This window comes from Euprymna scolopes, chromosome 24, assembly GCF_053919585.1.
Source record: "Euprymna scolopes isolate OS-2025 chromosome 24, ASM5391958v1, whole genome shotgun sequence".
NCBI classification, from domain to species: Eukaryota; Metazoa; Mollusca; class Cephalopoda; order Sepiida; family Sepiolidae; genus Euprymna; species Euprymna scolopes.
In genome coordinates, this window is record NC_136505.1 from 79,472,810 (window position 1) to 79,487,436 (window position 14,627).

The 14,627-nt window shown below is 36.7% G+C and overlaps 1 protein-coding gene across 3 annotated transcripts in view; it reads left to right on the plus strand.

Annotated features, from left to right (window-relative positions):
* Window positions 1-14,627, plus strand: part of LOC145246788 (uncharacterized) — a 242,356-nt gene that overhangs the window by 148,965 nt on the left and 78,764 nt on the right. For all 3 annotated transcript variants that reach the window (XM_080108584.1, XM_080108586.1, XM_080108585.1), the window contains exon 13: window positions 3,365-3,458. In XM_080108584.1, the coding sequence (XP_079964710.1) occupies window positions 3,365-3,458 (94 nt within the window). The remainder of the gene's footprint in view (window positions 1-3,364; window positions 3,459-14,627) is intronic.

A 14,627-nucleotide genomic window follows, 5' to 3' on the forward strand; every position in this document is an offset into this window, starting at 1 on the left:
TGATCCCTTATCTGGCATCGATTGAAATGAATGGCTCATCTCGGAGAGGCTCCATGTTTTGACAAGCTTCTGGGCTTGACGTTTACTTCTGATCTTAAATGGAACACATACATCAAATCCATTGTCAAGGTCGCTGGAAAAATGGTGGAATCCTTCTACCGCTCCAGTAGATACCTCACTGTTGATGCAATTCTCTACCTATATAGAAGCTAGGTACATCCAAAGATGGAGTACTGTTGCCACATCTGGGCAGGAGCTGCTAGAAGACTTATCCTGCCTCGACAAAGTTCAAAATAGACTTCGTAGCCTAGTTTCTCTTCCCTGTAACCTTTTTCCCACAGAAGAGACGTTGCGAGCCTGTCTCTGCTTTATTGTTATATTTATGGCAAGTGCTCGTCTGAGCTCAAATCCATGGTCCCCCCCTCGCCAAACTTTCACAAAAAATACTCATCTAGCTGAAACCACTATCAATAATTTTCCCACTCTGATGTGCCTAAACCTAAATGTAGATTCCATGAACAAAGCTTCTTCTTTAGAACTGCACGCCTGTGAAACTTTCATTTGCCTGCTTACCAGCTGACTACAATTTGGTCATCTTCAAGTCTAATAAAAACAAATTCTTGATAAGCCATCCCCTTAAGTAATCCAAGTTACCAAATTTCCACTATTAACAATTATCATATTGTCCCATTAACTACTGTACAATCATTAACCCTTATCCTCTAGTGGCCTCCGGGCCTTGATAAGTGGTGACTCGTATGTAAGAAAAAAGTTATAAAGGGCTATAGTAGCATTGGTTGCTTCTTGCTGATTTATGCCTGTTTTTTTTATAAGATTGTAATTCCGGATCAATCCCAAACTAATCCAATTGCCAAATTCCATTTGATTCAGGAACTGGATAAATTTTGGATTCCAATCCAATTGTTATCCAATGTAATCCACAGTGATCCCACTTGTAGTAAAATGACTTGCCTCTCTCTGGCTGTGAACTGGAAAGAAGTGTTAATGGGGAAAGATGGCGTCTTTTATCAGTTTCGCCAACGAGAAAGGCTTATGAAGTTCTGAGATTTCACATGTTGCACATGCAAATTAACATGCCAGCTTGAATAAAAAGCCTGTTTTTTTTGTTTTTTTCTCGAACCACAATTGGATAGTAACTTGGTGAAGAAGGTAGCACAAAGCCCTGATCTAAAAACCTTACCACTCAGACAGAATTTTCATTGATCCTGTGTGACGTCACAACCAAAGCGAAACAACTGTCCAGACAGTGATCCGATAGACCGAAATATCTTGATGAAGTAGAAGCATTACAGTACAAAATATGATATATCTCCAAAAATAAAAGCAAAACAATACAAAAAATGCTAAATTGTGCAACTGGTAAAACCAAACAGGAAAACCATGTAAAAAAAAAAAAAACAAAAAAAAAAAAAATTATTAAACCATGTAAAAAAAAAAAAAAAAAAAAAAATTATTAAACTTTCGGAGTCGGATAAAAAATTCCAACATCAACTCTGACTACTCTTAGAAATCGGACTCCGACTAAAACCTCGAACTCCTCCATCCTGCTTACCATTACTTTCACATTTACTTTGAACTGCATTTAGAAGTGTACCTGCTGAGGTTCTTTCTATATGTTAAATAAAATTGTCCTATGTCTGACAATAAACTATCAGTCTCCCCCCCCCCAACTCTATCTATTCTCCAAACTATCTCCTACTCTGAATCGTTCTGGATATGACAAACAACTGCATCTAGTGAAAAGTTCTCAATTTGGGGAGTGTGTGATCCTTTCTGCTTTATCATTACTCTCAAACCCACTCTTATCTTATCTGCCAGAGTACCATCATTGCATGCAATAGAAACTACCATTTACAAACTATTTTTTTTCAAAATATAAGACTACAAAACAAAATAAATGTACAAACCATTCGTATATAAAATATACATTTATATTTTCACCATAAAATCACACAAACATAGTTGACAGGCTGTAAAACCTAACAAAACAAGCTCTTCACTAGTTATTAATTTAATAACTTAGACTGATATTTCAATCTTTTTTTTCGTCTTCCATGTTAGCAAATGCATAAGTGACAAATTGACATCTTTAATGGTCATTCATAACTTACTATTGTTGGCATCTCTTCGAAACAAGAGTTCTATGCCTCAGATTAGATCATTGCTGAATTGTATCTGCTGTGACTGCAAGCCTATTCTGGATCAGCAGGTTCTATTGCAGTTGCCACAAATGTAGGTTGTGTTTGATAGCAATACCTCTGTTTCTGCCATCTGTGCACTCTTCTCTCCCTTCACTGCTGATCTCTTTTCATTCCTCTTGAAACATATCTTCACAGCACTTCTCCAGCCTACAGCTGGTTGTGAGATCACCATGTAGATATCCTTTGGGATCCTCTCATCAGTCAATTTCCTGGCAACACTGTAAAAACTTAAAATGCTGAGTAATTTCTTGTACTATACATATAGTAGTTTTAATTTTATTTATTTCTGATAAGGTTGAAAAAGAGAGAGGACATGCACAAATAAAGTCAAATCTATCCGCATGCTGTTCTCTAATTGTGGCGTATGATTCAATAATTTTTGACTTTTGCATTTAGTATCTTTTTCAACATGAAGTAATTTTCCTTTGAACATTATTGTTATATTATATCAAATCACCATATATGTGTATACATATACAATGGAGGAGTTCATATCAACATCCTGTGTTTGTGTGTGACATTTACTAATGTCTATAGTGGGCTTCTTCACTATCTGAACCACATCTTATATATAGGTTTGAGATGTTAAAAAATCGGGACTAATGAATAGGTTGTTAGATAGTGCTCAATAAGAAGAGCAAAATATTTTTATTTGAGGGTAAACAGTTACATATGGTCGCTACAAACAGCCATCTGTTTCAGTCAATGAGACTTCATCAGACGACCCTGAACCCATCAACATCACAAAGGAAAAAAAAGGAAAAAGGAGCTCTTCACAAAAAAAAACTTAAAAGTTGCAAACTCTCTAAAAAAAGGATAAAAAATGGAGAACGTATTTCAACTTTTTGGAAAATTGTTCAAAAAAGATACAGCTAGATTTATAGATGATATAAATTTGAAATGATTAAAGTAGGTCGTAATTTTATTGGAACCGTGACTTGTATAAGAGGGTGGGTATGGGAGGTGGGTCTGTTTATAAACTGATTTTCTCGTGTCAGAAAAAAAGGTTTGCAAATTATTTAATAAAATCATCTAGCTTAAAAATATGAATTGTATCACTCAACTGCTTATATTTATCAAAAATACTTTTTAGGAATATATTTTTGAAAGATTTTTAGATTATCTTTTCCTTTGTTTTATAGAGACAATATGAAAGAACAATTGCATTTGCTGAAAGCCACTGTTCAAGAATCTGCAGAGGTCGCAGCAAAAAAGGCCATTGACCAAAAATTGTTGGTAAGTTTTTTTTTTTTTTTTGTCATACTGATTAAAAATGGTTGCATTTTATAAATTCACTAGCTCTACCTACCTATGTTGATCAGTAGTTTTTTTAATTTTTTTTACTTTTTTCTTTTTCAACTGCTGTTTTTATTTTTAAATAAGATTTTCAAAGTTAAATATTATTTTTATGGTGTCATTTGATTATTAAATTATTAAATCAAATTTTTAACTAATTTTGTTAAAGTGATGTTTTAATATCTATATATAAAATTAGTTGATATAAATAACTTCCAAAACTTTTGATCGCGTAATATATGAAGATTTATTAATAATTTCCAAGCCAGGAATAAGTTCCCATTTGAAAAAATCTGTAAAATTGTGTAGGATCAAAAAGTAATTAATTTTGTTTTGAATTATAAACAAAACATTTAAAATGTTGAATTTTTTATACAAAGAAATTGAAATACATTCTGGTGTATTGAATTTCATAATGAAATTATTGAAATAGTATTTTAAGAGTTTGTTTAAACTACTGCAGTTTTATACTTCAACAATCTAATATTAGTAAATGTAAAATTAAATGCTTTAGTCACGTAGATGTGAGAAATACACTGACACAATATCTATATAATGTTATCAAAATCTGAAGTTTTCATTTAATAATGGTCTCTGTATGTGCATAGATCAAACAGTGCAGTTATCGTGACCATTGTCATTTGAGTGCACAAAAAATTTTCTAGAAGTAGACATTTTTTTCTGGAGACAAAAAATCTCTCAGGTCTGCTTTATGACATTTTAATAAAATAAATAAATAGATTTTGAAATGCCATTACTTTATACTAGAAGGACTGGTTAACCGGTATTGCCCGGTGGAAGCATGCCCCTCCCCCTCATAAAAAGTTTAAGTACGGATATTGTTGGTATTGCCTAAGAACCAAACCTCAACCTCCTCATGTTAAGAACGGCTTTTGGAATAGACACTCCCAACATCCTCATGGTAAGAGTGGCTTTTAGAATGGACACTCCAACCTACCCTTGTTAAGAACGGTTTTCGGAATAGATACCCCATTTTTTTTTGGGGGGGGGGGGGGTTAAAATATCTGCCCCAAATATAATCTTGATAACCGTTGTCATGATCCCCATGCACAAATGCTCTGAACCAACTTTATAATTTTGGGTGTGCAGTATTGATTGGAAAAAAATGTAAATATTGGATACTTATGTATTTTTTTTTTTACCATGCTGAAATAATGTTATTATTTTGAAATCCATTCTGAACATGTTTTGTAAGTAATCTGGGCTTCCACCTTCAAATTTAATAATCACAGGATTACATGTTTAATTAATAATAACGTTATTAAATTTTTACATGTATAAAATTTGAGAAGCATTTAGAATATAGACAAATTGTTCATGTGAAAATGTAGAAACTTGTTTACATCAAGTGCAATATCTGTGTTGACCTTTAAGATCCGCAGTGTTATAGGGTGTCCGTTGACATTAGATGAAAAGTGAGTGTTTTCAACTACGATTTTTTTTTAAATTGTCAACTTTTGGCGTTAAATTTCAATGTGAAAGAATAAAATGCCAAGTATGAACATATATATATATATATTCTGAAAGTTCTATCTTTTGGCTTTCTAAATATTAAAACAGACATCACCTCTGACCCTTAGAGTTGTCTTTTTTTGACCCCCCCAAATTATGCCCTTTTGGGGGTTCTCGCAGAAGCTGTTTCGGCATATAAATAGGCAAAAAATCCCATAAGATCAACTCCACTGGCTTTCTAAGATTGATTTACGGATTTCTTGGTTAAAAAACTCTACTCGATGCAATTTTCTAGGCCAGAAACTAAATACTTTTCAAATAATTTACAATTTTGTAATGATGGGCAGTCCCGTCGCAACAGTCCGTTTTCAGCCTCTTGGCCTTATTTTGGCTGGGCTCGAAAACCGGGTTCCCATTGATTGCTGGATCTGAAATTTGGCAGTTCATCATAACTTATGTATATCTTATAGGGGTGAAAAGGATAAAAAAAATTCTGAGGGGGATGGTGAAATTTCGATCTTTTACTGGATGATTTGGCATGGAATGTCCCCTGACCCAGTGGAAATATGCAACAAGTTAAGAACAGCTTGCTTCGTAAGCAGACTTTTGTTTGACTTAGTAGGGTCCAAAGCTCTCAATATAGCCATGGAAGAACAGCTCCCATGGCATATACAACTCATTGCATGGAAAAGTTTACATCAAGAGGTGCATAAACAAAACAGCATGAAGGGGAGGGTCCCGCATAACTTTTAGCAAAGCTTCTGTCGCAAGCAAAGTTTTGTAATGTTACTTACTATCCAGTGTTCTAATGAGAGCTACCAACAGACTATAAACTATTTGGAGGACATTGTGGCTAGCCAACTTGTAGCTGGATTTGTAAATACAGAATATCAGTGCAAGCTGTTGGTTGAAGCCAATATTTTAACGATAGTGGGGCAGAAATTTCATAGACTGGTTAGTCTAGAGACAATGGATATGTTGACTCCTCATTTGTAAAGCAGACTAAATGGGCGTCTGACATTTGGCTCAATGAGGTCTGAGAAGAAACCATTTTGGGAGAGGCAGGTACTCAGAACCCCCAGAAATAAATTGTGGGTCAGGTGTGAGAGGACATCGTGCTCTGATGGACTAAAAGGACATAACTATCCAGCATAGTAACTCAAATGCCATAATTGTGGAATTAATGGTCACTTACGGAAGTGTCGAAAACTAGGTAGGTTGACAATGGAGTAAACGAGTGATTTAACACGACACCAGTCAAAAATACTTGGCAGTAGATGAGTCTGCTGCTAAGTATTTTTGTGAGTGAAAACAGAAATTAGCAACAATACCACATCTTGCATGGAACAGCAGGGGTAGATTGAAAAGAAGCCAAGTCATTTACGTATCAAAGAACACCTCAGGATTTTACTTATCTGAAAGACTTAGAGTTAATCACTCATGACTTTCCACATCAGATATCGAAAGATGACATCTCAACCTCAAATGACGAGATAGCACCATAAGAAAAAAAAAAAAAAAAAAAAATGGAAAAGGTTCCAGTCAAACTTAATAGGATCCCGTTTAGCCCTATTGGAAATAATAAGGAATGTGTTGATCAATGGTTGGAGGAGCATTTTAAATCAAGTGCGTTTAATACCTATTCCCATCAACCGTTACAAGTGAACAAAATCATCAGCTGTACACACCCATTCCTGTCCCTCATCATTGGAAAAAGAAGGTGAAGGAGGATTTAGATAGTGATGTTGTGTTGGGCATCATCGAGCCGGTACCAGCAGGTATGCCTATGGTCTGGTGTTTGAGGATGTATGGATCACCAAGGATGTCCTCCTGAACCTATAAGATTTTAATGCTGCAACAATGAGGGAAACCCATCACACTCCGTGCATATTGAAGCAAGTGTCTGTTGTGCTTGCCCGAACCAAGATTTACTACTCTCCCCCAATACCTTGACGCACAACCACATTTATAACAGAGTGGGGCTGTTATATTACCTTAGAGTACCTTAAGATTTTCACACCTCTGGAGATTGGTACACTCATCCATTCAATGACATTATGGTAGACATGCCCTGAAAAACTTGTATTGATGATACATTTCTCTGGGATAAAACTATGGAATTTGCTTTTTGGCACACAGGACTATATCACCATTGTGTCAGAAATGAAATCGTCTTCAATCCCAATAAGTTTCAATTTGCAGGTGACAGTTTAATTTGCTGGCTTTTTAATAACTGCTGACAGTATAAAGCCAACTAAAAAAAAAAATGACTGAAGCCATTCTTAACTTCCCGATACCGACAAACATCACCGGCATTAGATTGTTGTTTGGACTTGTTAATCAGATATCGTACGCATTTTCACAGGCCGATATCATGTACCCCTTTTGAGAATTGTTGTGCACGAAGGATCTTTCAAAGAACAGTCATTAATGTACAGGTTCCAGATTAAGCATGTTCCTGGAAAACTTAATGCTGCACCAGATTGCACCTCCTGATACCTGGCACCATCAAGACATAGCAGATTAAAGACCACTGATACTACTCAGCAGATCGAAGAGGTTATGCAAGCATCAATCTCAACTGCGTACATGCGTGACCCCAAATTTCAAGCTATAACCTGGGATAGAATCGTGGCAACTGTGATCGCTGATGAGAAATACTAAACATTAGCGACATGGGTTCTCAAGGTCATGACACAAACTACCACCAAAAGTCTGGCAATTCTGGCCAATAGCAGACGAACCAACGTTGCGGAGTCGAATGGTAAAAGTCCGACTCATAGAATTCCTTAGATGCCGACCCGACTCCATCGATATCTCCGACTCCAACTCCTTGACTCCTATGTGGAAATCAATTCTGCAGCCTCCCACATCTATTCAGCATGCAATTTATAATTACTTTTCATGCTTATCATTTTTTACGTTTAACATTAATTTGTATGATAAAAATACTCACATATGCGCTATACCAGCTTTATTTTTATTTTTTTTACTCATGTCTACCCCTAACAAGGCATATCACCACTTGGACGTAAAAGGCTACTATTTGGGACCATGTCTAGGAAAGATTAACAAGATGTTGGTTTATGTAACATTTTAACTTCTGCATATCAGTACGACCAGGGAAGCAGGTAGCAGGAAGGGAATTCCAATGTGTAGCTGTTTAAGAGAAGAAACTATTAGAATAGAAAGCTTTCTGGCATTTAGAGATCTCAACAGTGAAAGAGTGAGATGCTATTGCTAAGCGGGTTTGTCGGGGATATGTATGGCAAGGCGGTACAAGTGCAATAAGTTTATCAGAACACATTCCATTAAAATATTTGTAAAACAGGTACAGAGATGCAACATTGCGGCAATGCGACACGGGCTGGAGCTTAGTTGATAGTGGGACCGATTAGATTGACACGAAAGAGAGCCCATCTTCTTCGCAGTAACCTTGGCAATGTTCTCAATGTATCTATTCCAGTTCATGTTCCCTGTAAACATTAAGATGGGGAGTTTAAAGGAAGTACTTTCGGGTAATGTGTTCTTGGCCATAGCTATTGGTGGTAGTGAAGGTTTCTTGTAATTATTGAAGGAAACAAGCTTAGTCTTGGCAGCATTGAATGTGACCATCCATTTTTATTTCTTAATTACTATAGCAGGGATAAGATCAGACCTTTGAGGTGTCTAAGTTTTTTATGATATTGCGGACATGAGAAAGGGTGATTTTTACATCATCTAATGTAGCTTCAGTCTGCATAGGGAAATTTGGGAGGGAGTTGTTTGTTGGCTCTAAGATGGAGTTGGATACGAATCGCCAGGCAAGCAGTTCCACCGTCTTCATTGCCGTGCGTGCAACCTTCTGGTTGTTGCTCAATGAAAGAATTATTGATTGCCCTTTATTCACTACACTATTATAGATTTTTCAGAAATCACAAGTTCTTATCTTTTATAATTCTATGCATTCCCTGATTATTTCAGCATGCTTTCTTTTGGATGTTGCTATTTTTCTCTTACAATGATTTCTAGCATCTATTATTTTTGCCTATTTGACTTATAATCTATTATTTTTGCCTATTTGTATTTGATTATGATGTACAAACGGGCAGAATGCATGCTGTTTTGTGCAATGGCAGCTGCACAATCTGTAGTGAACTATGGGAGTGAGTGGGGCTTGCTATAATACTTCCATGTGGTGACGTGTGCTTCAATGCCCGCTTTGCACCATTCAGTTTTCTCACTGGCACAATGTTCAGCAGGAAGAGAGAAGATATCAGTCCATGGGGCATCTCGGATGTGTTCATTAATGGTTTCCCAGTCAGCCCTGTTGTAGTACCTTGTTGTTTTGTGCAATGGTTCTCACCTTGAGGTTGGGATTTAAATATGTCAACTGATACTATGAGGTGGTCTGTGTTTCCAAGTGGACTGTGGGCATTAGTCACACAATCTTCAGGTCCTGTGGTGAGGAATAGGTCTAGAAGTGAAGCCTGCTGAGGTTCACGATCTGGTAGGAGAGTTGGAAACATTACTGTCTGTGTGAGGGAATGGGCTATAGAGAAGCTATAAGTAGAGCATCCAGCATCATCAGTGTAACCTGAGAAACCAAGCCAATTTTTATGGTGGACATTAAAGTCACGAAACGCATGTATTTGGGCGTTACTATCCGAGGAGAGTGCTGCATCTATACTATCAAAGACATGACCGATTAGAGTACAATCCTGACTTGAGGTAAAACACAGTGATGAAATGTTAGTTGAAAGTGCAGAAAGGCCAGGTCATCTGATTCAAGATTTTTCTATCTAGTTTAAAGGAGGGTGCTACAAATATAGACTACAAGCCCATACATATATCTATCCAAGTCCTTAAAGCAAAGAGGGGGGTATCCTGTTATGTTAAAGTAGTTAGAAGGGATTGAAGAGTGTAAGTTTGTTTCACTTAATGCTAAGATATCTGAGGAGTTTACTAAAAAGTAAGACTCTACATCATCTATATTACCTCTAACCCCACGGATATTTATGAAAGCGAGCCTCAAGGGCGGAGGTGAATTGGTTTTGTTTGGGTGGTTGTCTGGTTTTATTGTGATATTTGTTTGAGTTGTCATTTCATTACGTTTTTGTTAATGTCAGAAAGAAGCTTTGTTCATGGAATCTACATTTTGATTTAGGCACAGATAAAGAATGGGGAAAATTATTGACAGTGGTTTCAGCTAGTTGGGTATTTTTCATGAAAGATTGGCGAGGGGGGACCAGCGATTGGAGCTCAGATGAGCACTTGCCATGGAAATAACGATAAAGCAAAGACAGGCTCACAACGTCTCTTCTGTGGGAGAGAGGTTACAGGGAAGAGAACTAAGCCATGAAGTCTATTTTGTACTCTGTCAAGGCAGGATAGGCTGTTTTTAGTAGCTCCTGCCCAAATGTGGCAGCAGTTCTCCATCCTTGGACGTACTTGGCTTTTATATAGATAGAGAATTGCATTAACAGTGAGATATTTTCTGGAGCAGTAGAAGGATCCTACCATTTTTCCAGTGACCTTGGCAACAGACTTGATGTACATGTTCCATTTCAGATCAGGTGTAAAGGTCAAACCCAGAAGCTTGTCAAAACATGGAGCCTTCCCAAGACGATAACCATTCATTTCAATTGATGCCAGATAGGGGATCAGAGCGTTGATAATGTAAAGATAGGAGCTTGGTTTAAGATGCATTAAAAGTAACCAACCACCTCTTCCCCCACTGTACCATATGCTCAAGATCAGAGGACAGAGAATCAGAGAGAACTTTGTCATTTACGGCCTTTGATGTGTTGCCATAGAAGGTCATGTCATCAGCATAGATGTCAACAAATGATTTAAGTATGTGTTTTTGGAGATCATTGGTATAGATCAGGAAGAGAGTTGGGCCCAGGATGAATGCCATAGGGACTCCGGCATTATTACTCTGGGGCCTCTGATTTCTGCCAATCAACCACTATTATTGACCTACCAGAGATAAATGATTTAATAATTGAGAAAACATTTCCAGTTATACCGTAGCTGGAAATCTTGTGAAGTAGGCCTTTATGCCATACCTTATCGAAGGCCTTTGATATTTCAAGAGCAATTGCCCTAGAAAGGAAGCCTTTGTCGAGAGATTCACTAATCCTATGCGATATAATCATTAATACATCTGCTGTAGATCTTGCAGAGCGGAAACCATATTGCATGTCACTAAGAAGGTTATTTCTGCTGAGGTGGTTTATTACTTCTTTATTTAATATGGATTCCAGCAACTTATGATACACAGGAGACTTATTGGTCTGTACTGAGAGGGAGATGACTTACCACCTGAATTCTTAAATACAAGGCATACTGATGAGGTTTTCGAGGGTGTTAGGAAACACTTCTCCTCAAGGCAATGCTTAAACAGTTTTGTAAGTATGGGGGCAATGCTTAAACAGTTTTGTAAGTATGGGGGCAATGCTTAAACAGTTTGTAATATGGGAGTAACTTATTTGTTTTAAAATAAATGAATAGGATATTAATAATAATTACTTGAATATGTAAGGGAATATAGTATAAAGCAAAGAAAACAAAAGAAATGGTAGAACTAGATCTACATAAAGAGGTTACACACCACACGGATAGATAGATACACTTAATTTGGTGTTCTTCGAGCAACCCATGTTGGTCTAGCTAAAAGATCAGTGTCTCCACCTGGAATGAATTGAGGTGCAAAGATTAGTGTTTATTTGAGAGCAGTAAGAGAGAGGGAGAGAGTATCTGCTTTAAGAGCCAAATGTGTGCTTTGATTTTAATACTTCCTTTTATTTAATTGGAAGGGTATAATTTCCGATTTCTGTATTAATAATTTAAACATACAAATTCATTTACCAAAAGTGATAAATGCGTATTTCCAATTTTTCTATTGTGTTTATTGCTTTACTATAACTAATATAAATATATTGCAAACAAATGACATGCAAGAAAAATCTGGGAAAATAGTTTCAAGCGTGTAAATAGCATGCAATATAGAAATGGAATAAAATAATACAATAAAATAAATTTCATTTTTTTAGTAATATCTATTTTAAAGGCAGATTAAGGGATGGTTAAATTTTAAATAGATTTAAAGCTTATTTTATTATTTTACTTTTTTTTAATGCAAGACCCCTAACAAAATTTGATTGTCATATTTTATTGTATAACATGGGGAGTAGACTTGCCAGTTAAAATCAATTCAGATAAGAATGGGAGTTTGCAAATGTGGTTAAAAATACATTATAAATACATTTAAAAATACAAACTAATTTTATAGAATAAGTTAAGATAAAAAAAGGATAAAAAATTTACGATTAAATTTTATTATGCTATCAGTTCAAAAGGGACTACAATATTTCGAGATAGGGAAACCTTTTTAGGCCATGGTGATTCGAAGCCAAATGTTTCTCATCAGAAGAGGGCAGTAAAGACACATTATACAGAGTAGAAATTTTTTAAAAGATAATATTATCTTTATGGAAAGAGGATCAAAGAAAAACATGAAGCTGCACTGAGACTGAAGCCAATTCTAGGACTGCCAGCAACCACCGTAAAAGAATAATAAAGAATGCAAGAGAGTTGTATGCTTAGTTTAAGTACAAAGTAGCTGAGCAGTGGCTTGGTTCCCACCAGTTGGCAAATATTAAACAGGATCCTGAACAGAAGCATGTGTTCAATCCCAACCATCATCAATGGATCTGAAGTAATATTGTCAGCATCAGACAAAGCCAAACGCTATACCTATAACTTTGCAACTAATTATACCCTATGCGATCAAGGCCGTCAATCCCCAGTATTTCCTCTTGTATCAGGAAACACGCTATGCAACATACAAATATCTTTGTGTGATGTTGTCAAGCTAATTAAAAACTTTGATTCCAGTAAAGCAACTGGCCCTGATGGCATTCCAATTATAGTGCTGAAAAAGCTTCAACCAGAACAAGTTCTCCTACTTACACGGCTGTTTAAACATTGTCTTAAGGAGAATTGCTTCCCAACACCTTAGAGAACCTCATCAGTATGTCCTGTATTTAAGAATTCAGGTGATCAGGCATCTCCCTCTCAGTACAGAATAATAAGTCTCCTGTGCGTCATGAGTAAGTTGCTGGAATCCATGTTACATAGAGAAGTAGTAAACCACCTCAGCAAAAATAATGTTCTTAGTAACATGCAATATGGTTTCCATTCTACTAGATCTACAATAGATGTTCTTACGGTTATATCTCATAGGATTAGCGAATCTTTCGATGGAGCCTTCTTTTCTAGGGCAATTGCTCTTGACATATCAAAGACCTTTTCTAGGGTATGGCACAAAGGCATACTTCACAAGATCTCCAGCTACAGTATAGCTGGAAAGTTTTCTCAATTTTTAAATCATTTCTCTCTGATAGGTTCATAAGAGTAGTGGTTGATGGGCTGAGTCAGAAACTCACAGTATTAATTCTGGAGTTACTCACAGGCCCATCCTGGACCCAACTCTCTTCCTGATCTACATCAATGATCTTCTAAATCACATCCTAAGACCATTTGTAGACATTTATAATGATGGCACTACCATCTATGGCAGCACATTAAAGGCCAAGTTCTCTCGGATTCTCTCTCCTTTTATCTGGAGCATGTGGTGCAATGGGAAAAGAAGGGGCTAGTTAATTTTAATGCATCTAAAACTAAGTTTCTGTCTTTACATTATCAAGCTCTGATCCCTATCTGGCATCAATTGAAATGAATGGCTCTAATCTTGGGGAGGCTCCATGTTTTGACAAGCTTCTGGGCTTGACCTTTAGTCCTGATCTGAGATGGAGCACGTACATCAAATCCGTTGCTAAGGTCACTGGAAAAATGGTAGATATTTCACTGCTGATGCATTTCTCGACCTATATAAGAACCAGGTACATCCAAAAATGGAGTACTCTTGCCACATCTGGGCAGTAGCTGCTAGAAAGACTTTATTCTGCCTCGACAGAGTTCAAAATAGACTTTGTAGCTTAGTGGGGGATGCCCTTTTCTCTTCCCTGCAACCTCTTTCTCACAGAAGAGACACTGGGAGCCCGTCTCTGCTTTATCGCTATTTTCATGCAAGAAGCATGTCTGGGCTCTAATCTATGCCCCCCCCCATCCCCGCTAAACTTTAAAAAAAAAAAAAAAAAAAAAAACACTCTTCTAGCTGAAAACATTTTCAATAATTTCCCACATTCTTTATCTGTGCCTAAATCTAAACATAAATTCCATGAACAAAGCTTTGTTAGAACTGCCACCTGAGGAACTCTCTTCCATTTACCTGCTTTCCAGTTGACTACAATTTGATCATAATTAAGTCCAGCATAAACAAATTTTTGATGAGCCATTCCCCTTAAGTAATCCAATTTTATAAATTTCCACTACTAACGATTACTACGATATTATTCCATTGACTTCTGTACACTCAATAACCCTTATCCTCAAGTAGCCTCCGGGCCTTGGTCAGTGGTTACTTCTATGTAAAAAGGGAAAGAAAAGCTATAAAGGACTATAGTTTTGTGGGTTGCTTCTTATTAATTTATGCCTGTTTTTGGGGGAGGAGGGATAAGGCACAAAGGCTTACTTCACAAGATCTCCAGCTTCTGGATCGATCCAGACTAATCCAATTGCCAAATTCTG